The sequence below is a fragment of the Poromitra crassiceps genome, assembly GCF_964638095.1.
Source record: "Poromitra crassiceps genome assembly, chromosome: 9".
Lineage (NCBI taxonomy): Eukaryota > Metazoa > Chordata > Actinopteri > Beryciformes > Melamphaidae > Poromitra > Poromitra crassiceps.
In genome coordinates, this window is record NC_139630.1 from 30,654,885 (window position 1) to 30,679,772 (window position 24,888).

The 24,888-nt window shown below is 44.9% G+C and overlaps 1 protein-coding gene across 1 annotated transcript in view; it reads left to right on the forward strand.

Moving 5' to 3' along the window:
• The window catches only part of man1a1 (mannosidase, alpha, class 1A, member 1), a gene marked incomplete at both ends in the record, with an annotated part of 278,096 nt that extends 260,549 nt beyond the window's left edge, over window positions 1-17,547 (forward strand). The window contains 4 exons of the mRNA XM_083643219.1: window positions 6,102-6,321; window positions 8,660-8,832; window positions 10,135-10,250; window positions 17,421-17,547. Of these exons, the coding sequence (XP_083499345.1) occupies window positions 6,102-6,321; window positions 8,660-8,832; window positions 10,135-10,250; window positions 17,421-17,547 (636 nt within the window). The remainder of the gene's footprint in view (window positions 1-6,101; window positions 6,322-8,659; window positions 8,833-10,134; window positions 10,251-17,420) is intronic.
• Between the last annotated feature and the right edge of the window lie 7,341 nt (window positions 17,548-24,888).

Here is a 24,888-nt window from a genome sequence, read left to right on the forward strand (position 1 = left end):
GTTGGCGTCGCTCCAGCTAGAAGTGTTAATTTTGTGGCTATAGACTAAATGGTGCAGGTAGCTTGTGTGAGAGAGACCCGCGCAGTATGCGTGAGGAAGCTCGTGACGTCCCAATTCCCCTCTGGGCAAACGAAGCGTTTGGGGGTGTGGCTTGGAGGAGACTGCAGGGGGACGCTGGATAGGGACAAATCCAACTGTGGCAGTTCTGAGCTTGTGACCACTCATTACAGGGAGGGCTGACAGCAGTATATATGCATTTACAAGTAAAAACAGCTTTTGCACGGAATCAGACCTTTAAGAATGGTGGACAGTGAATGTGAGGTCAGTTCTAGTTCAGTTATCCGACCTTGACGAGTGATTAAGGCATAATAATTATATTAAGGCATTGGGCACATGATAAATATGTTATGAGTGCACTTTTATCATTTAAATCAGAACCTGATATAACAGTGGTTATTAATAGTTTGTTTATTAATTGTATGTTTATGAATAGTTTAGTCCGCATTTGGACCCCGATTTGATGAGATTGTGTCTTAAATCTGAATACTTGTATTGTTAGATTTATTTATTTTTTGTCATGCACCTTTTACGTCGCCCAGCCCACATAGGTTTACAAGACACACAAAATATATGTTATATGATTGATATGATGTTAGATATGATTTAGTCCAGATTCTCCAGAATTCCATGACCGTCTGTATTGTAGGTAGAGAGATGACAGAGAATTATTCTACATTCTCTAATTGTGTTTAACGTCTTGAAAATGAAATTTTGGTGAAGTTCAACAATTCCTCAGTTTGCTGGGGACCCCCTGGAGCCCCCTCGAGGACCCCTGGTGCTCCCTGGACCCCACATTGAGAAACACTATGATATAATATAGTATACTGTACCCCCAAAACAGCTTCTACTGGTTACATACTGCATGGATTAGAACTGAGGTTCCACCAATATGGGATTTTCAAGAGTGAGGATATTTTTGGGGATTGAAGCTGCCAATTTTGCACTGAAGTTGAATATCTTTGACCGTTCTCATGCCAACAAGTTCCAATATACTTAGTGTTTCCACTCAGGAGCTGTATTATTGGCAGATAGACAGCAGTGAGACAGCCAAAACAGTCGGTGTGAACAGATAGGAGGATGGCACGCGGCACAGGCGGACAGACACACGCGGACAGACACAGGCGGACAGACACAGGCGGACAGACACAAGCGGACAGACACAGGCGGACAGACACAAGCGGACAAACACAGGCAGACAGACACAGGCGGACAGACACAGGCGGACAGACACAGACGGACAGACCCAGGCGGACAGACATACGCGGACAGACACAGGCGGACAGACACAGGCGGACAGACACAGGCGGACAGACACAGGCGGACAGACACAAGCGGACAGACCCAGGCGGACAGACATACGCGGACAGACACAGGCGGACAGACACAGGCGGAAAGACACAAGCTGACAGACACAAGTGGACAGACACAGGCAGACAGACACAAGCGGACAGACACAGGCAGACAGACACAGGCGGACAGACACAGGCAGACAGACACAGGCGGACACACAGGCGAACAGACACAAGTGGAAAGACACAGGCGGACAGACACAAGCTGACAGACACAAGCTGACAGACACAGGCGGACAGACACAGGCAGACAGACACAGGCGGACAGACACAAGCGGACAGACACAGGCGGACAGACACAAGCGGACAGACACAGGCGGACAGACACAGGCAGACAGACACAAGCGGACAGACACAGGCGGACAGACACAGGCGGGCAGACACAGGCGGACAGACACAGGCGGACAGACACAAGCGGACAGACACAGGCGGACAGACACAGGCGGACAGACACAGGCGGACACACAGGCGAACAGACACAAGTGGAAAGACACAGGCGGACAGACACAAGCTGACAGACACAAGCTGACAGACACAGGCGGACAGACACAGGCAGACAGACACAGGCGGACAGACACAAGCGGACAGACACAGGCGGACAGACACAAGCGGACAGACACAGGCGGACAGACACAGGCAGACAGACACAAGCGGACAGACACAGGCGGACAGACACAGGCGGGCAGACACAGGCGGGCAGACACAGGCGGACAGACACAGGCGGACAGACACAAGCGGACAGACACAGGCGGACAGACACAGGCGGACAGACACAGGCGGACAGACACAAGTGGACAGACGAATGAGAAGCCTATCTACAGTAACAAACAGCCTCCCCCAAGGTAATGGATAGGCCACATGGACACACACACACACACACACACACACACACAGCCATTCCTCTGCTAAACAAATGGCCTAGTTAAGATGTAGTGACGAGCTGCGGGTCCCAGCTGGAGAGAGCTGATTGTCCGTCTGTCCTTCTTAAAGGGGGACTAACCCCCTAGATATGTATTAGAACAGTGATTTGAAAATACCTATGGAAAAAACCAAGAAATTACATATGCTCTTGTCTATACTGGACTCTTTGGCTGTGTTGAAGTCCAGATTTTTTTTCTGAAATCGACGCCATTACAGTTTGCCTATTGCCTCAAAAATAATTTATTTGAGAGGGGCCATATCTGTATAAATATCAACAATTAGCCAACGCTGGTGGCCTGTATGGAAAGAGCTTTGCTCAAAATGGTTGAAAGTTATATCAATTTGGTAATTCAGTGGCGAACTAGAAATTTAATTATTTTTCTGCATGTAACTCTATGGCAGTGTGTTAAACTACGTTACGAGAGCAAAGTGGCATGGGCTCGTTACAGCAGCACACCGCACAATACGACAAACCCCCCGTTCTGGGGTAACACAATGCGAGATTTCTCTACGTCATTCCCTCGTCCAAGTTGCCATATAGTCCCTTTTTCATTTTAGTTTGGGGGCTTTTCGTGATTCTTGTTAAAAGTTGTGCAAAAGTTTTTTCCTCTCAACGCAGTGCAGGCTGCCTGCGCCTCCTCCCTCCTGCCAGACCCCGGCTGCCGAAACAGCCTGCTGCATGCATGGGGCGCTTGTAACCTCACGGAGCAACAAACAAACAGACAGAAATAGCTGGTGTGCGATTTAGAGAATACAGTCTGAGATTGGGTACAGGATTGAGGGAATCCCGCATCTGTTTGCGAAGGTGCGACTGGACAGGACGCTTTTCACAGACGGGCACAGTAGTCGGAGCGAGGCGAGTGTCTCTCAGGGCTACTCAGGGCAGAGCTGCAGATCTCTCCTTCTCCTCCGCGCATTCAGTCTGTCCAAAATCATTACCGATATAATCTCAGTAGGAGGGATGCAGGGAAATATGATAGTAGCCGATGTGTTTAGAGAAGCTTTGTCACGTTGTCACGTCGTAGTATAGCGTTATATTTTACATGTGCGCTAAACTGCGACCATATTTGTTTGCGGAAATATCAGACTGCTCTCTCTGCTGCTCTCAGAGCACAGAGAGCCCAGCTGCTGCTGGCCTGCTGCGCGCGCCCGCGGAGCTTGGGGCTCGTCCATGTAACAGTACGACTCTCGCCTGCCTGGGCTGGAGACAGTGCTTGCAACTCGGACTGATAATATAAACATCATCATTCGAGCTTATCCAGGTAAGATATCAATAAAGTAATGACACATTCAGCGGGAAACTAACTATAATTAAGACATGTGCCAACTTTGACAACGTTTGGTTCAGTATTTTAAGAGCAAACTTCAATAAGAATAGGCTTGGAGTTCTGAGGAGCCGAAAGGGTACAGAGGGGGTAGGGGAGTAATTATCTTGAAATCCCATAGTCTTTGGGGACAACCTGACGTCAGGTTGTACCAAATCTCCCATTCATTTGAGAAAAAAAAAAAAAGCAGTCTTTGACCCTAAGAGGGCGCTTATGCCAGGTATGCTGCTGAAAAATGATACAAATGGTAAAATGGCAACAGTTTGGTGTCAAATGTGGAAATTCTGACCAGAATTCTTCACACATCACCCCCAAAGTCATATATATTGGTTAAAAGCTGAAAAAAAGTGTTTTGGAGGTAAGTCCTCCTTTAACGTGTTGAGGAGAAAATACACAGCCCCCCCCCCCCCCCCCCCCCCCCCCCCCCAGAATCAACATGTTCTCATCCATTTACCACTGACACTTCAGCCATAACGGCCCCTCCCCCTCCCCCTCCCCGCTATCTCTCTGCATGATAGGCCTGTTTGATTTGTTTGTCAGGACGAGGCTGGGGGGAGGAGCAGCAACAGGGCGTCGATCTTAATCACAGCAGGGCAATGAAACGATGACTCGGATGTCCTTCCTTCACTGGCTCTCTACACAGCGCACTGTGTCAACCACTACAAGATGGCTGCCAAGCGCCGTTTTGCATTTTGATAGCTGGAACTATGTCAAAAAAATATGAGACTTTGAAGCTGCACTGTAAAAATCCAGCCATCTTCAGCCTAAATAAAGTGGCGCTGCCACAGAGAGGAACGGCCCGTTCCCTCTGTTACAGATTATGATTTAGGATTAACATTTTGCAGTTACAGGTGTGAGATTATCAGCATGACTCCAACATGACTCATGCCAGTCACAATCTCAGACCAGAATCTATTCGAGGTATCTGGGTATCGCCACTGATTTCCCGATTGAATACGATTCCAACGCACAAGATCCCGATTTGATTCGATTTCCGATTCAATATCGATATGTCAGTTACAATAGCAATTTTGCTTGGATATGAAAGAGCATGAATGCTGAAAGAACTGATGCTGTAAATTGTATAAGAAACCCTCTAACCTGGTGCATTATTAAAAATAGTCATGTTAACAGATGTTTAGGAGATCCCGTTGCACTAAGAAGCAAACCAGGCGAGTCTAACGGGGTTAAAGCTTCAAGCATCCACGGGAAAAGGCATTCTATTAACACGTTCACTGCCATTGGCGAGTTGACTCGTCAAAAAAAATCCAACGGTTGACTGCCATTGACGAGTCAAGTCGTCAAAAAAAAAAAAAAAAGAAATTTGACGGTGGGACGTGGATCAACGCCCCCCACGTCTCCATATAAAAATATGGGAACCACCGAACGTGTACAACCCATTCCACCGACCCACTAAGTGGCGACAGTGCTCTCCAGACTAGAAAAAGCCGAGCCAAAACTGCAGGGGAACGCGCGAGGAAACTATTCTCATACTGTAAAATGGATTGCCGAAAACGCTTTCGCTTTCGCGCATTATCGCGCTGGGAGCTGGCGGTGGGGGATTGCAAATTTGCATAATAGATTATGCGTGCAACACACTTTGAAACACCGGCAGAAAGCCCACAATCGCACGCAGCTTCATTCCAGCTGAGCTCACAACCGAAACGACTCATGCAGACTCGCCCAAAGAGCAGCCGCCAGCAGCCAGGCAGCACAGACAGGCAGAGCCTCGCTTGTACCGCTGCAGCCACGGAGAGAGGAGAACACACACGGAGGGAGGAGTTTGAAGGAGAGGGGGGTTTCCTGCTGCTATGGAGGAAATTACTGTTCAAAACTATTGTTTAGATGTCTGACGTCTTACGCCAAAAATAAATGGTTAAAGTGACTGTTCTATCGAATTTCACAAAAAGCCATTTATCTCAGCATAAATTTTCAGACGCTGAAACCATGCTGTATTCTACTGCTAATGCCTACATAACTACTAACTCTACAAACTAACTCTTTTAGACAGAGAAAGCACACATTCTATTAGTTCTTTTGAGATAATTTGTGGTCACAAAATCTTAGCAGAAAAGAATCCTCGGCTCTTGAAAGATGAGCCAGAATCCTCAAAAAAAAAACTCTGGCAGAACCTACCTACAGTATTGAAAAAACGGCTGGCAGTGAATGTGTTAAAAGATCAATATTGGGATTTACGAGTCATTTCCTTCAAATAAATATCGATTTGATATTGATGTATCGATAATTGCTTAACCCAGCCCTGGAATTTACCATTGTAATACATCTTTGAACCTGTCCCATGAGGGCACCCTTGGGTTCTGACATATTATATTTCAGACATGTCACTCTCTCTCTCTCTCTGTCACTGTCATTCTCTCTCTCTCTCTCTCTCACTGTCATTATCTCTCTCTCTCTGTCACTGTCATTCCCTCTCTCTCTCTGTCAGGCCATAGAGACCAACCTTATGAGGAAGTCTAGCGGCGGGCTGACCTACATAGCGGAGTGGAAGGGGGGGCTGCTGGAGCACAAAATGGGTCACCTGACGTGTTTCGCGGGTGGGATGATCGCCCTGGGTGCCGACGGGGCCCCCAGCGACAAGACTGGCCACCAGATGGAGCAGGCCGCCGAGATCGCCCGAACCTGCCACGAGTCCTACGCTCGGACTGGTAGATATACACACATACACATACACGTACACATACACATACACACGCACGCACACGCACACACACACACACACACACTCACACACACACACACTCACACCTGTGTCTAAAAGGCAGGGTAAACACAGGTGCAACCAAAACATTAATAAGGGCCGCAGCACTGGAACACAAAAGTGGATTGGATGTTACCATCAGTAATGTACATGTGTTTATGCTGCCTTTTAGACACAAAATGACTGCTGTGAAGAAGGCCCATCGTAGTTATTTGTTGGGTAATTCATAATTCCTTCAGGATACCACAGGAGGCAGGGAGAGTGCAGCTGATGTGAGTGAAGCAATTAACAGAGTTCTCTCTCATTTGACTTCTGCATCATGGGTTCCATTAAACTACTCAGGGATGAAATGATCATTATGAATAATGGCGGGACCAACAGATTTTGACTGTCATAGCTATCTATCTAGTTATGACAGCTTATCTACAGGAGAAAAAAACTTTAGCATACACTATGTTGAGTGATATAGCAGGCTCCATGCTAACACTTTAGCATACACTATGTCGAGTGATATAGCAGGCTCCATGCTAACACTTTAGCATACACTATGTTGAGTGATAGTAGCCTCCATGCTAACACTTTAGCATACACTATGTTGAGTGATATAGCAGGCTCCATGCTAACACTTTAGCATACACTATGTTGAGTGATATAGCAGGTTCCATGCTAACACTTTAGCATACACTATGTTGAGTGATATAGCAGGCTCCATACTAACACTTTAGCATACACTATGTTGAGTGATATAGCAGGTTCCATGCTAACACTTTAGCATACACTATGTTGAGTGATATAGCAGGATCAATGCTAACACTTTAGCATACACTATGTTGAGTGATATAGCAGATTCCATGCTAACACTTTAGCATACACTATATGTTGAGTGATATAGCAGGCTCCATACTAACACTTTAGCATACACTATGTTGAGTGATATAGCAGGTTCCATGCTAACACTTTAGCATACACTATGTTGAGTGATATAGCAGGTTCCATACTAACAATTTAGCATACACTATGTTGAGTGATATAGCAGGCTCCATGCTAACACTTTAGCATACACTATGTTGAGTGATATAGCAGGCTCCATACTAATTTAGCATACACTATGTTGAGTGATATAGCAGGCTCCATACTAACACTTTAGCATACACTATGTTGAGTGATATAGCAGGCTCCATACTAACACTTTAGCATACACTATGTTGAGTGATATAGCAGGTTCCATACTAACACTTTAGCATACACTATGTTGAGTGATATAGCAGGTTCCATACTAACACTTTAGCATACACTATGTTGAGTGATATAGCAGGCTCCATACTAACACTTTAGCATACACTATGTTGAGTGATATAGCAGGTTCCATACTAACACTTTAGCATACACTATGTTGAGTGATATAGCAGGTTCCATACTAACACTTTAGCATACACTATGTTGAGTGATATAGCAGGCTCCATGCTAACACTTTAGCATACACTATGTTGAGTGATATAGCAGGCTCCATACTAACACTTTAGCATACACTATGTTGAGTGATATAGCAGGCTCCATACTAACACTTTAGCATACACTATGTTGAGTGATATAGCAGGCTCCATACTAACACTTTAGCATACACTATGTTGAGTGATATAGCAGGTTCCATGCTAACACTTTAGCATACACTATGTTGAGTGATATAGCAGGTTCCATGCTAACACTTTAGCATACACTATGTTGAGTGATATAGCAGGCTCCATACTAACACTTTAGCATACACTATGTTGAGTGATATAGCAGGCTCCATACTAATTTAGCATACACTATGTTGAGTGATATAGCAGGCTCCATACTAACACTTTAGCATACACTATGTTGAGTGATATAGCAGGCTTCATACTAATTTAGCATGCACTATGTTGAGTGATATAGCAGGCTCCATACTAACACTTTAGCATACACTATGTTGAGTGATATAGCAGGTTCCATGCTAACACTTTAGCATACACTATGTTGAGTGATATAGCAGGTTCCATGCTAACACTTTAGCATACACTATGTTGAGTGATATAGCAGGTTCCATGCTAACACTTTAGCATACACTATGTTGAGTGATGCAGGCTCCATACTAACACTTTAGCATTCACTATGTTGAGTGATATAGCAGGTTCCATGCTAACACTTTAGCATACACTATGTTGAGTGATATAGCAGGTTCCATGCTAACACTTTAGCATGAACTATGTTTGAGTGCTAGTTTGTTTACACATGTTTCTCGTGCTGTGTTTCCTCCTCTGTAGCACTGAAGTTGGGTCCGGAGGCGTTTCGTTTTGACGGCGGGGTGGAGGCTATCGCCACGCGTCAGAATGAGAAATACTTCATCCTCCGGCCCGAGGTCATCGAGACCTACATGTACATGTGGAGGTTCACCCACGACCCCAAGTACAGGGAGTGGGGCTGGGAGGCTGTTCAGGTAAAAGGCCTGTTTATCCAAGTGAATGTTGTTTACTGCAGGAAATATGGACAATAATGATATCAAAATTACATTATATATATTGTTTGAGAAAGTAATTATCACATGTTATCATTAGATCACCCCCCTTACCTGTGTAGTTTGCTGCAAATTGCACCTGCTGCCTACAACACCCGTTCTGTTAACCTTATCATGCTGAAAATCCCCAAAACACATTCTGTAATCAGTAAATCTAGATTTCATTCTGCCGTACCCACAAACTGGAATAAGTTACAAAAAAGACCAAAACTGGAGAATTTCATCTCCAAGTCAGCTTTCAAGGAATCTATCATGGACGTTTTCACTGACACCTGCAACTGCTTCCTGAACTAGTACTTATCCCCTGCCTGTCTGCTCTGGCTGTTTTTGTTTTTTTGTATTTGCTCTGTTTGTCTTGCCATGTTTTAACTGTGTTTTAACTTGTTTTAACTTTGTATTTATTTTACCCGCTATCCCTCAAAAGGCTGTGCCTTTTGCCAGGTCGCCATTGTAAATAAGAATTTGTTCTTAATGACTTACCTGTTTAAATACAGGTTCAATAAAATAAAAATAAAACAATTGTTTCAACTTGACAAAATAAACATTCTAAATGTGCTGTAGTTTACTTCCTGTTTCAGTGTCTGCTAATAGAATAGCTCAGTGGTCCCCAACCACCGGGGCGCGGACCGGTACCGGGCCGCAACGCATTTGGTACCGGGGCGCGGACCGGTACCAGGCCGCAACGCATTTGGTAGCCGGTCCAAAAAATATATATATACTTTTTAATAAACATAGGCTATAATATTATAGGCTGTGTGTGGTAGTTGAAACATAGTTTCAAGTTGACGTTTATTTATGTTTGTAGTTCAAACAAAAACATAAATACTGTATAGGCTACATAGTACAACACAAAAGGCTGTTATTTACCCTTTGTCGCCACCTGGTGAGTAAATATATATGTAACTAAAACCATTAAAATTGACAACCGGTCCGTGACTTTTTTTTCCATGTAACTACCGGTCCTTGGCACAAAAAAGGTTGGGAACCCCTGGAATAGCTGACAGGAAATAAACTAAGTTCCAAACTGTTCCCTAGCAACAGAATTCCAGTGAAACTGTCTATAAATGAATGTTGTTTTTCTGTATTTTCTATTTCTTGCCTTATCCTCTCTCCAAAATTGTCTCTCATCCCATTCTTTTTTTCTGTTTCTGTCTCCCTCACTGTCTCTCTCTCTCGCTCTCTCTCTCTCTCTCTTTTCTGTCCATCTTGGTGTCTCTCGCCCAGGCCTTGGAGCAGCATTGTAGGGTAGAAGGAGGCTACAGTGGCGTTAGGGACGTCTATGCTTCAACTCCCAACCACGACGATGTACAACAGAGCTTCTTCTTGGCCGAGACACTCAAGTAAGCCACATAAACACAGTACTTCACACACGCACAGCCACACACGCACACACACACCTACACACACACACACACAATCCTGTCTGCATCTTGCAAACAATTTATTAGTTGTGAAAAAACTGTTAATACAATTCATAGGTGCACGTTGGGATATCCTGATATATCTTCAGGTGCTATCAGTTATTCACAATCAGAGAGTGGTGTCAGAATAAAAGTCCCTTGAAATTGTCATTGAAAGTGCATCAACGGGCATTGCACATTCATATTGAATAGGTGTATCAGTGTACTTGCATTTTGAAGGTTTTTGCCTCTGCAGCCAAAAATATTGCATTTTGAAAGAGGCTATATATATATATATGATTGGATAATATGATTGTCCATAGTTAATCACTCAGTCTGAGGCTTTCACACTGACCAGTCCAGCTCGGTCTGAGGCTTTTACACTGACCAGTCCAGCTCGGTCTGAGGCTTTTACACTGACCAGTCCAGCTCGGTCTGAGGCTTTCACACTGACCAGTCCAGCTCGGTCTGAGGCTTTTACACTGACCAGTCCAGCTCGGTCTGAGGCTTTTACACTGACCAGTCCAGCTCAGTCTGAGGCTTTTACACTGACCAGTCCAGCTCGGTCTGAGGCTTTCACACTGACCAGTCCAGCTCGGTCTGAGGCTTTCACACTGACCAGTCCAGCTCGGTCTGAGGCTTTTACACTGACCAGTCCAGCTCGGTCTGAGGCTTTCACACTGACCAGTCCAGCTCGGTCTGAGGCTTTTACACTGACCAGTCCAGCTCGGTCTGAGGCTTTTACACTGTCCAGTCCACCTCGGTCTGAGGCTTTTACACTGACCAGTCCAGCTCGGTCTGAGGCTTTTACACTGACCAGTCCAGCTCGGTCTGAGGTCAAGGATAAATAGTAGACAGATGCAAGAAAGGATGTGGCAAAACACACACACACACACACACACACACACACACAGAGCCAGTAAGCAACGACGTCTCACTCCCTCTGATTAGTCTACTGATGTTGTTACTTACTGCCTAGCCGTGTGTGTACGTTGTGTGTGTGTGCGTGTGTGTGTGTGCACGCGCGCGTGTGTGTGCACGCGCGCGTGTGTGTGTGTGTTGTCTGCACAAACGGCTCATTAACCGTGTTGTCAGCCACACAGTGTGAGGCCTGGACGTTAACAGGGCTTCCCCCTCTCCGATGGCTCACCCACTGCGTTCGATACGACAGTCTGTTTCAACTGGGAGTAAAAAAACGACACTTTAACAAGGAGTGTGTGGCACACACACCTGCACGTCTGCACACGTGTGTGTGCCTATATTTGTGTATTTACATGCCAAAGGCTGTCCGACCGCGTGAATCCATTTTCCTCCATAATGCTCTCTGCATGGCCCTCATGTCTGCGCCAGGCTCTGTCATGGCTGATCCCTCCCCCTCCTCCTCCTCCTTCCCTCGCTTCGTCCTCGCCTCCGTGTCAGAGTGGGAAAAACACTGTTTACTTTGGCCATTTCAGCTGTGTAGATATAGGAGTTAGTTTCATGTCTTTAGCTTGCAATCAAACAGAATAGATTTGAGAGCAAAACTTTCCACACTGGAATCGAAAACGATCTGTGATGTTGTAACGGGTAGAAGAAAAAAAAAACAGATTCACAATAGCTGCGTCCACATATTCAAATGTCCAAAATGCAGGATGGCAGGGGCAGCCTCTGCCACCCTGCATTTAGAAACAAAAGCCATCTACATGCCCCAGTTCACACATATCCGTGCTACGACTAAGACGGAAGGAGTCTGTTGCTCCACCCCCTCTGCCGATCTGGGGATAGTTGTAGACTAGCACATGCTTCCTCAGATACATGTGCAGCTGCTCCTTTTCACCTGACAGCGAGAATTCAAATTCTTAACGGCACATAATCAATTCTCGATTAATCATTAACATCCCTAGACGGAAGCGATGTCAAAACCTACCTGCACATTGATTTCCTGTCTTCACCATGGACATCAGAAACTCCATCTCTCGTTTACTAGCTGTGGATGTTGCCAAGCTGTCACTCATGTGAAGCATTGAAGGTTCTGTGGACGATGGGTTTTTCCCTGGTATTGATTGTATCTGGGCGGTGTACCGGTACTTGGGTTAGTGAACTACAACCACTACAATCCATTGAGTCTGTGATGCGATGGATGCCTCACAAATCCAAAGTTTGGGATGTAGCCTCCGAAAAACATCAGCAGCCCCTGAATGACAAACCTTTATCGATTAATGAATAATAAATAAATAAATAAAATAAATCTGATTTCTCTTCCCATCTAGCCATTTTCAGATAAGAGGCTATATACCGGTAGTTTGATCACATTTTTGTTGGCATTTCTTTGAGCAGGCTCAGTATCTTGGGGCTCCCTCATATAAGCTAATAACGTTGGCGGACTGTTAAACTCAATTTGTTTCTCATTTGTTTTGTGAAGCAAATATAATATACAGCTAATTACAAGTAGGTTATCCCCCCCTCCCCCAACCTGTGGGAAATGCTGTTAGCACAGTCGAAGATGCGCCAATAATTGGCATTCCTGAAGGAAAAGTCATTATAGAATCAGAATAACTTTATTGATCCCTGAGGGGAAGTTGAGTCCTGTTTGAAGCCGTGTTTTACCGTGCTGCAGTGTCTTCTAGTATCTAGTCTATGACAGTAGATACATATGGCTGACAGTTTAGAAACATTGCTGCTTCCCACGATCTTCCTTCACAGTTCTCGCCTTTCCTCTGATTTTTGAAGTGACACTTTCACGCAGCACCCACTGGCGGCCATGTTGGAGGTCTTCCACTCTTGGCAACGACGATTGAGACCGATTTGCCACGCCCCCTGACCTGTCTAGTAGATGTCTCGTCTCTCTACTCTCTTCCGTTAACTTATCCTGTCGTTTCGGTCGGTGAATCCCCCCCCCCTCCCCCTTCCCGCGCGCACGGCTGATGACAGGGAGTCAAGGTCGGCCTGATGGGGGCGTGGTGCCATCCAATCTGCCTTTTTTTATAGGCTGTAAATTTTAACAAGTGTCGCCTCTGCTCCTGATTACACCACACACACACACACACACACACACTCACACACACACACACACACACACCACACACACACACTGAGATGCCACTTCTGGGTTGCCTCTCTAACTTTTCCGTTGCTCCTCCCCCTCCGCCCGATCTGGGGAGAGCCGTAGACTGGCACATGCTTCCTCCAATACATGTGCAGTCGTCAGCCGCATCATTTTACCTGACAGCGAGGAGTTTCACCTGCAGGACGTAGCACGGGGGAGGATCACACTATTCCCTCCAGTTCCCCTCTTATTTCACTCTTGTTGAGGTGAAAAGCATCGGAAACAGCTGTTAGACCATCATGGGACCAAAGAGTATTGAAGGCAAGAGATGAAGCTCTAGTCCTTTTTTGACAAGAGCGCTGCCGCCATTTTGGACTGAGTGGGGGGTGGGGATCCACAGCACAGCACAGCAAAGCACAGAACCATAACAGCCAATCAGAAGCAGTCTCCTTCCGGTCAAAATGGCTGATTTTCTGTGTAGTAAGTAACGGGAACTCAGCTCAAAGTCCATGAGCGGACAGATTGGGCCATGCACTGAATAAAATGATGGCTTTATTAGTGTACAATGTAAACACACTCACTGACTGGACCGCATGTGTTTTCTTAATGAAAGGACAAAATCAAGGACACTTCAGTCTGTCTGCCTTCAGTCGCTCAGTGGTTTCCAGTGGTTTCTTGGCAGGCTTATCGACATCACTTCCTCCTTTTTGGCTTCTCTCTTGCTTTCTGTTGCATTTTCCTTGTTCTATCCTCTCCCCCCCCTCTCTCTCTCACACACACACACACACACACACACACACACACTCACACACACACACACACACACACTCACACACACACGGAACACGCATTCTCTGGAACCGTGAATCGAGTGAAGTCAGCTTTTCATTTGTTTTCTTTTTATTGATATCTCCTCTGCTCTGCCTCACTTCCTCGGCTTTACTTTTAGCTTTTACTCTCCTTGGTGAAGACTGAACATTTATTATAGTGGACTGGCCACTTTCCTCAAATTCACTTTACATGCTCTAACTTAGTTTAGTGCCAGTTCACGGAGGGAAAATTACCTTTTTTGTTTTGTTTGTTTGTTTGTTTGTTTGTTTTTTGCTGCTTCGTAAGGACTGATGAAATCGGACCACAGAATTCTGTCACTTGAGGTTTCACAGCCAAGCTGAGCGGCTGCAACCTTCCGTCTCTCTCTATCTACTTTATTGGCACGGCTGCATTGAAAGCACAAAATAAGAGCTGAAACATTCAAGTGTAATTGTGTCGATCCTCTCTTATAAACTTTAATAAGATTATATGGGATGTTAGTTGTTGATTTAGTATTATATCGAAGAACTGTCTTCTGTACATACTCTAATTGGGATCATTTATAGTGAATTAAATTATAGTGTAGCTAAGCCAGTTCTCATTTTGTTGGAGACCCCCTGGAACTGCCCCAAGCACCCCTAGGTGCATCTGGATCCTGCTGAGAACATCATTAGGTGGCCTAGAACTATTATTTTCCAGTTCATTTTCAGATTTGTTTTCTCCGTCTCTCTCTCTCTCTCTCTCTCTCTCTCTCTCTCTGTCTCTCAAATGTTAAATGTATGTGTATTTTTGAACATCTTTATGTCCCACAATGCCTGCAATCCCATGTTTGTGGTCTTCGACAGTGTTTACACTTACATCTTTCAATGTTCTAACTAGTTGATCTACTTAGTGTGAGCATGGTTATGATGTCCCTGATGGACCTCTGGGTGTCTCTGGACAGGGCCGGTCTTACCTACCGTAGGCCCCTGCAGCCTGAGGCCCCACAAAACACAAGAATAGAACTACAAAACACAGGAATAGAACTACAAAACACAGGAATAGAACTACAAAACGCAGGAATAGAACTACAAAACACAGGAATAGAACTACAAAACACAAGAATACTACTACAAAACACAGGAATAGAACTACAAAACACAAGAATAGAACTACAAAACACAGGAATAGAACTAATATAAACACATGTCTCAGCAGTTAGTTTGTCAACAACAACCCAGAGGCCTGTACTACGAATGTTGTATTAGAAGATCCAGGATCTGTCCCTTGATCTGGTTTGTCTGAACCAGATCAGCTCGATTGTAGTTAACTTGTACTACGAACGTCGATTGGCACTCGTTAACTCGAACCAGGTTTTTCTAATCAAGCTGACAGCGCGTGCACATGAAAATGCCCGTGCACTGGAGCTCGTGCCCGCAAAAGAGGCGTGGTTTTTAACAACTGCCAATCACAGTGCAATATGGACTGCTCCAACTCCGACAGCGCCAGACACGCCTATTTCCTCATTGAATGAAACCGCAAATACAAATCTGCGTTGGATATTATTACTGTTCCCGAATGACTGTCTAAAGTGACCACTTTTATCCACACCAGTAATTTATTTGAAGAGCGGTTTCGTAGGCTATCTACAGCTCTCTATCTACAGTCTTTTGTGGAAGCAATGTGTAATCTGACTATCTCAGTCCAAAATCCGTATGTAGCTATAGACCATTTAGGCTCAATGAATAATAATGATCCGTGTCTGTACTTTGTTCAGTAGCCTATATTGTATTTCAATTTGTAACCGTCAAATAAAATAAAATCAAATCAAATCAAATCAATGTGTTTAGTCGCACTGATTGAATAATTCCTATAGGCTAATCAATAAAAAAAAGAATGATAATAAAATAAAATAAATGCTTCTGAACTGAATCGACACGGTATGTGCGGGCATAGATTTCATTTATAAAAAATAGTCTATTTTGTGGTCACATGGCTATTGTAATGTCAGCAGTCGCATATCTCCATATTTCATATAATGATGCTGGAAATATGAAGTTCAATCACATCATACAGGCCAAAAGCAACAGAGTTGCAGCTGCAAAATGCAGGAGTAGCCTAGATATGAATCATCTTAATATGGGACCGCCTGTGTGCAGGTGATCCCATATTAAATTGCTTAGATGTAGTAGGCTGTATGACCATTTCAATTCCAACCCAACGTCAGTCTCAGCTCCATTGCGCACACGGCACCGTGCGCTTTGGAGACGTTTATGTAACCTTTTTATGCCGGTTTAGTGATATGTCTCCACTCACTATTCAGCTGCAATCGATCAGCGGGGTCAAACAACGTATCTAGGCTACTTGAGAGCACAAAAATGAATATATAAAAACATATTCCAAAGTGGTAAGTAGGGCTTAATTAAAATGTAGCCTGCAACAAGTGCAAGGCTTTAGTCCTTGGTTAATTCAACATTACAATTCGTGCTCCTTCCTCGTCCAGAAAGGGGTTGGCCATTTTTCCAAACTGCTGATTTGATTGGTTCGTGGGCGGTGTATTTAAGGTCTAATCTTATCCTTGCAACTTAACCTGCTGCGGACCAGGTTAAGTGTGAAGCATAAGTTGCTATGGAAATATATGTCGGTAAGAAGTTAACTTGCTTTGTAGTACGGCCAAACCAGGTTTAAACCTGAAGTTACCTCGCTAAACCACTAATCTTGCTTTGTAGTACAGGCCCCAGCTCAACCTCAACTTGATGGTAATGTATAGAAAGGATGTATTGAAAAGGGTATATGTTGGGATTCAGGGGACCCCATGCTTGCCTTTGCCTGGGACCCCGTCTCTGAGAACCACAGCTCAATCACACATGGGCCAAGAATGCCCTCTAGTGGGATTTCTAGTGAAATTGGGCTCATTAGAACCTTTTTTCTTTCCCTATTTCTGCACACTGTGGTACTTAAACATACATTAAAAAACATCAAATTAAAATGCATAATTTCAATCACCAGTTAAGTTTGAATATAATAACCAGACAGCTGACAGTGTTGTAACACACATACAGCCCAAGTCCAAGCCCAGTACAGCCCCAAGTTTTTTGTTTTGTTTTTTGTATGTCTGTCTCTCCCTCTCTCTCTCTCTCCCCCTCTCTCCCTCTCTCTCTTCCCCTCTCTCTCTCTCTCATTTATTTGGGAGTGGTTGGTCGTAGGAATTTTTTCACACTCGAACCCCTGCTCTGGGGTGTTTTGCTTGGTAAATAACAACAACAAAAAGTAACTCCCTGTTTCTGTCCTCCTAGGTATCTCTACCTGTTGTTCTCGGACAATGACCACCTCTCGTTCGACCACTGGGTCTTCAACACGGAGGCCCACCCTCTGCCCGTCATCAAGAAGGACAACACAGACAGACCTAACGAAGTGGAGTAGTCCACCTCCACCCTGACCGCTGCTCCTACCCAGACAGAACCAACGAAGTGGAGTAGTCCACCTCCACCCTGACCGCTGCTCCTACCCAGACAGAACCAACAAAGTGGAGTAGTCCACCTCCACCCTGACCGCTGCTCCTACCCAGGCAGACTCAACGAAGTGGAGTAGTCCACCTCCACCCTGACCGCTGCTCCTACCCAGGCAGACTCAACGAAGTGGAGTAGTCCACCTCCACCCTGACCGCTGCTCCTACCCAGGCAGACCCAACGAAGTGGAGTAGTCCACCTCCACGCTGACTGCTGCTCCTACCCAGACAGACCCAACAAAGTGGACTAGTCCACCTCCACCCTGACGGCTGCTCCTACCCAGACAGAACCAACGAAGTGGAGTAGTCCACCTCCACCCTGACTGCTGCTCCTACCCAGACAGACCCAACGAAGTGGAGTAGTCTACCTCCACCCTGACCGCTGCTCCTACCCAGGCAGACCCAACGAAGTGGAGTAGTCCACCTCCACCCTGACCGCTGCTCCTACCCAGGCAGACTCAACGAAGTGGAGTAGTCCACCTCCACCCTGACCGCTGCTCCTACCCAGACAGACCCAACGAAGTCGACTAGTCCACCTCCACCCTGACCGCTGCTCCTACCCAGACAGACCCAACGAAGTGGAGTAGTCCACCTCCACCCTGACTGCTGCTCCTACCCAGACAGAACCAACAAAGTGGAGTAGTCCACCTCCACCCTGACGGCTGCTCCTACCCAGACAGACCCAACGAAGTGGACTAGTCCACCTCCACCCTGACCGCTGCTCCTACCCAGCGAGACCACCTGTGAGCCTGTACCCCTGAGCCCAGAGCTGTCTGTTTGAAAGCGTCAGGGCAACCCCCCGGTCCCCAGTGCTTTTCTCTCTGACGCCTCTCCACAAGGACGTTGGTTTTTCCAGGGGAACAAAACAGACCTCGAGCGGCTGAGCGTTGACTTTTAGCTTTTAGATTTGGCAATGTTTAGACAAGCAGCTCTGGCCCGAGTCCTGACTCTGTTTAGACAAGCAGCTCTGGCCCGAGTCCTGACTCTGTTTAGACAAGCAGCTCTGGCCCGAGTCCTGACTCTGTTTAGACAAGCAGCTCTGGCCCGAGTCCTGACTCTGTTTAGACAAGCAGCTCTGGCCCGAGTCCTGACTCTGGGCGTGAAGCAGTGTAGCAACTGATAATATACAGTAATAACATTGCGATCATGTAACAACTTGTCAAAATGTAATGAAATATCCCTCTACGTAAGGTTAAGATTAATCTGATTAATTGTTAATCAGAGGATATTATAGTAACACCTTCAGAATGGGGTTGTAATCTTTTTTCTATTGCTGCATTATAAAGGGGGTACTTTCTGAAGGTGTTATTACATTATCTGGTCATTTTTAACCCATTCATAGGGATAGGTTGACCAATTGTTATGTTATCCCTTCAGTTATTACATTATCAGTTGCTACCGCCCATCTGTCATCTGTTGTGAAGGAGAATACGGAAGACTACCAGTAGTTATCTGGCAACCTCAACCCCGACCCCAACCCTGGGACCAGGACCCATACCCTTACCCGTACCCCCTGACACCTAGTCTGAGGATAACAAGACTGACTCGCCAACTCGGTGAGCTAAAGGACGCTCTGGTCACTTCCCGTGCGTCGTGGTTTCTGTTTTGGTTTTGGTTTTTTTGCGCTACCAGCTTCCATGTTGGAGTAGGAACTGGCATCCTGGGCCCGCGCTGGACCCAACTTCCACGACGTCTTGGGAGAATCTCGCCAAGTTGATGTGGTTGTTTTCTTCTCGGAGGGAGGAAACGGAAGCCTCTTTTGATAAACGGCAGAAGCTCTTCGACCTCACTTCCTGCCAGTGTTGTTCACTTCCACCAGGCCACCCCTCTTCTTCCTCCTTTTCTCCATCTGTATATCTTTATCTGGATCTGTTTGTCCTTTTTTCGCATTCCTTCCTTCCTCTTTCTCATACTTCCACCTGTTTTTCTAGGGTTCGACCGATACGGGTTGTTCAAGGCCACTATCACTATTCAATTGAAACGAATAGACGATATTTTGTGCTGATCTTCAGTATCTTTCATTTTGACCATTTTTATGCAAAAAAAACTTCCAAAATTAGAATCACAGAGTATTTTCGATCATAGATCCACCTTTTTAAACCCTAATCCTTGAAACCTAGCCTTCGTATCACGAAACAGGAAGACCTAACGCATCCATTGGTACCAACTATGTCATGCTAGCTTTTCGGGAAGGGGACTAAATAATGCTCCAAAGTTGGACAAAATTTTGTTGAAGGAAAAACCGGCGTGACCATTTTCAAAGGGGTCACTTGACCTCTCACCCCAAGATATTTGAATGAGAATGGGTTATATGGGTACCCACAAGTCTCCCCTTTACAGACATGCCCACTGTATCCTAATCCCATGCCATTTTTGTCTTCTTTTTTGGCATCAAACTATTATGTTATTTAACTATCAAATTAATAAAATTACGGTCGTTTTCGTTATTTGAAATTTTATTTTTAGATTTAGTATGAAAATTGTCTATAAAATAGCTAGAATACATTTTAATGTCATTTTACATAACATCAACATTTATTTTTGGCCCACGGCCCTCCATCCAGATGAATGTTTGGTCCTTCATGGCCCTCCACCCAGGTTAATGTTTGGTCCTTCATGGGAAAGAATTTGGGCACGTCTGATTTAGCTCATCACTAAAACTCCTTTGGTGGATGAAAATGTGTCATTAGAATGGATTCAGGTTAACGGCTTCCCATAGACAACCATTATAGCAACTTAGCCCCGCCCATATCGGTCTAGCCCTCCTCTTTCTGGCTGTATCGCTTCTTCTTGCCTTCGTACAGAGTGCCAAAATCACATCTCTTCTGGGTTAGGCACACGAGCCAAGGGATTTCATCCGCCATTTGTTTTCCCATAGACGATTCGTAAAATGCTAATAAAAATGGTTTTACTTGGTCAAGCCGAGCGATTCAGCTATAGTTAGAATCTGGCGAGACTATATAACATTGCACTTGGACCAAAAAAAAAAAGTGTTGTGTTTTTAAGTTTGCTCCAAGTGAAATGTTCTATGGTCTCTCCTGATTCTAATATAGCTGAATCGCTTCGTTTGACCAAGTAACACTATTTATATTAGCATTTTACGAACTGTCGATAGAAAAATAAATGCCGGATCAACTCCCTCGGTTCCAATGCTTAACCCGGAAGTGGGCGTGACTATGACACTCTCAGCGTAAGGCAGGCGTAAGATCATCTCTCCTCCGTGAGGAGATGTCACTCGACACTCGACTTAACGGTCAAATTTCACCCTCACGCGCACACACACACACACAAGCACACACACACACACACACACACTCTCAAGCACACCTACACACACAAGAAGCCATACTGACTTCAATACAGCTTTACCATTCAATTGTTGAGTGTGCGTGGGCGTGTGACTGAAGATATCAATGTAAATCCACACACATTGTCGTCGTTGCTGCTGCTGCTGCGCATTTCATGTAAGACGAGACCGATCAACTCATCAAGTCACATTTACCAGACTATTTAGTTGGATTTTCGCGTGAAGTCTCTTGACGCCACACAGCTCTGTAGATCTAAGATGCAGTCTAATCTATCTAGTGCCTTCACTGTCGAAAAACAAACCAGGAGCAGCTCACGCAAACCCAAAAGAGTTGAGTCGTTTTAAACCTGTTTTAGAGCTTTAAGTGAAGCTCCCAACGCGCCTCAGATGAGTCATTTTAAAGAGTCTTAGAGCTTTAAGTGAAGCTCCCAACGCGCCTCAGATGAAGAGTCGTAGAGCTTTAAGTGAAGCTCCCAACGCCCCTCAGATGAAGAGTCGTAGAGCTTTAAGTGAAGCTCTCAACGCCCCTCAAAGAGTCTTAGAGCTTTAAGTGAAGGTCCCAACGCGCCTCAGATTAGGATTATACCAAAACCAGACACGGATTAAAGGATGATCCCTGTTTTGATGTGATATTCACATGGTTCTCGGGCTTGAGAATAGTCTTAAGAACTCGGTGAAAAATGTAAGACATGGAGTGGTCCTGCTGCTGTTTATTTGGTGATGACCAGAAGATCAGACCACCAAGAACCATTCACAGGCCAAAGGTCCATCTGAGCATCACATTAAATGGATAATTGTGATTATTTGCTGTGGGGTTGTATGAGGGGCTTCAGTAGAATGCAGCCTGCGCGCTACTAAATTGGAGAAATGGAGATTGGCTGCATCAGGCAAGTAGAGCTGTCTGCTGAGTGTGAACAGGGTCATGAGCAAAAATGTAAAAAAAGAAAAGAAAATGCTTCAATAATGCTCACCTGCCGTAATCCAAGTCTCCACAAGCCCTGAGATGCCAAGTTGACTTGGGAATATGTCATTTACATCCTGTTTTCAGCTGAAACCTCTCTGTAGCCAGGGGCTCAAATAAAAAGGGGAGCAACTACTGACGCCTGCTACAGTGCAGATTTCAGCGAAAAACAGGGTGCAAATTACCTCATACCAACCCCAGATCAAAAAATCTGAACTATCCATTTAAACATTCTTCAGAGCAGAACTAGAATTGTCTATGAAGACAATCTCTACCAGAACAAACGTGTACTGTGATACCACTCTTACTACTACTACTCCCTGTTTGAGCAGTGTCTGGGAAAACAGCCCTCAGATGTGTAAGGAGAAGTTGAGACCCAGTAGAGGTTCCAGTCACGTCATCTCCTCTACCAGACTGCCATCTAGTGGTGAGAGTTTCCACAGAGTTATCACACTCGTATAAACAGAGGCCAATCAGAATACTTCCCAGGTTATCACACTCGTATAAACAGAGGCCAATCAGAATACTTCCCAGGTTATCACACTCGTATAAACAGAGGCCAATCAGAATGCTTCCCAGGTTATCACACTCGTATAAACAGAGGCCAATCAGAATGCTTCCCAGGTTATCACACTCGTATAAACAGAGGCCAATCAGAATGCTTCCCAGGTTATCACACTCGTATAAACAGAGGCCAATCAGAATACTTCCCAGGTTATCACACTCGTATAAACAGAGGCCAATCAGAATGCTTCCCAGGTTATCACACTCGTATAAAGAGAGGCCAATCAGAATGCTTCCCAGGTTATCACACTCGTATAAACAGAAGCCAATCAGAATGCTTCCCAGGTTATCACACTCGTATAAAGAGAGGCCAATCAGAATGCTTCCCAGGTTTTCACACTCGTATAAATTGGGCTTTAAATTGGCTTTAGTGTCACATGCTCAAACAGGCCCTGGGAGACGGGGCAGATGGCAAAGGCATTAGAAAGTTTAGTCAGCAACGGCATCACCGTCTAAAATACTTTGTGATGCAAACCGCAACATGCAAATTCCTCAGCAGATGACGGTAAACAGAATGAGGTTGGTAGCAGCAGATGACGGTAAACAGAATGAGGTTGGTAGCAGCAATGAATCAATGTGAGCGGGTTTTGCTTCGGCAAACACAGATTGTAATCTAGTCCCACACTGACCGCAGGTCTCCACAATGCATCTCTATAGGAAGAAAATACCAAGGAGTAGAGAATAGTGTTTCTAGTGGCAGGGCTGGTTCCAGAGTCTGTAGTGGATTCAGTGATGTATTACAGTGCGGCGCTCTAAAAGGCTCAAACTGATCACAGATCAGTCCTACATACTACTATTCACCTTATGCAGCCCCGTCCACTTGAGCCATTGTATCACGACTTCCTGTTCAAAACGCCGGCTGTTTTACCTGCTCAAACTAGTCTGACTCACCTGGTCAAACCTAGTTTGACTCACATATGAGTCAGACTAGGTTTATGAGTCACAGGAAGTGTAAATACAATCGGAACTTATGATTGTATTTACACTTCCTGTTAGTCTCCCAAGCCAGACGGTCTCTTCTGCACAAGGTGAATAGAGGTCTTAGTCAGCCGGCACGCTGTAGCCAACCCATTACTTCTGTTTCTCTTGTCCAAACAAAATGCTGTACCCTCTTCATCAATAGGCTGCCATGACAACGCACCTTGAGATAACTTGTTATGATTTGGGGCGCTATATAAATATATCAAATTGATTGATTGATTGATTGATTGATTGATTGATTGATTGATTGGCCTTCCCCACTCAGATGGACAGATTACCACACGGCAGAAATGTCCCTGCTGCTTCTTGCATCACATCCGGGCAGTCAGCGTGAGTTATCGAGCTGTGGGAAAACCCTCCATATCCACCCATGTTCTTTATATCACTGTACGGACAACTAATGTCTTTGCCTGTATGTTTGTTTTGTTTTTTTTCTTTTGTTTGTTGTTGTTTTCGTTTGAGGCATTTATTATCAACGTGATATTGTATTATAATGGTTGATTTTGCTGATTTTGTTAATTTATTCTCTAAAGTAAACATAGGATTTGGACGTTTTGGGAGCCGACCCCCAGGTGGCACTGTGTTGGAATTGAATCGGATAGGAGGAGGTACAACAAATGAAGGGGAGAAAAGACAGTAGATGGCAGGCGAGCCCCTGTATACTCAGCTACACCACTGCTTTAGGATCAAAATACATTCACGTGCTGAAAACTCGTGTGTTTGTAGACGAGTGCTGGTTTTATAGCCGAACTCCAGTGTTTTTTGATAGCGGTACAGTATTTAAAGGTGCTCTGTTTTCGCATTTTAACATTGAAATCATTGAAACAATGAATCATGACTACATTAACCTTGAGACACAGTCAAATCACTACACTTTAAAGCTGCATTCAGCAATGTTTTTGTGTTAAAATAAGTGATAAATGTCTGCAGGACTACAGGAGAGAGATAGAGGACAGCGGGGGATTGGGGGTTTCAAGTCACTGACCAAACACTCTATTTCAGTGATTGCCGTCAGAATATAGAGCCGTTTAACACTTATTTGAACACAAAAACATTGCTGAATGCGACCATTGGCAGCCTACGCTGCTTTTTACATTGTGTGTCACCTTTGGTGTAAAATCTGCGTGATGGCTTTACGGTACAAAGGGATATTGCTTTATGGCACAAAACTGGGAGCATTTTTACATTGAGAGTTTATTCCAGTTCCACCATTCTAGCTGCAGAGTTTCAACCTCCCATTCGCTTACTTGATCAAAAATGTATATTCACTGTTAGGAGGAGCTTTTCTTATCTCTCTTCTTGTTCTTCAAAACGAACAGTGCAGGGGTTTATGGGAGATGTAGTTTTTATTTTGAGTGTGAGCGATAGAGGCTACCAATCATCCCCGCCATCGTCTCATTTGTTTACAGTACCAAGGTTTCACAATTCGTTTGACAACGATTT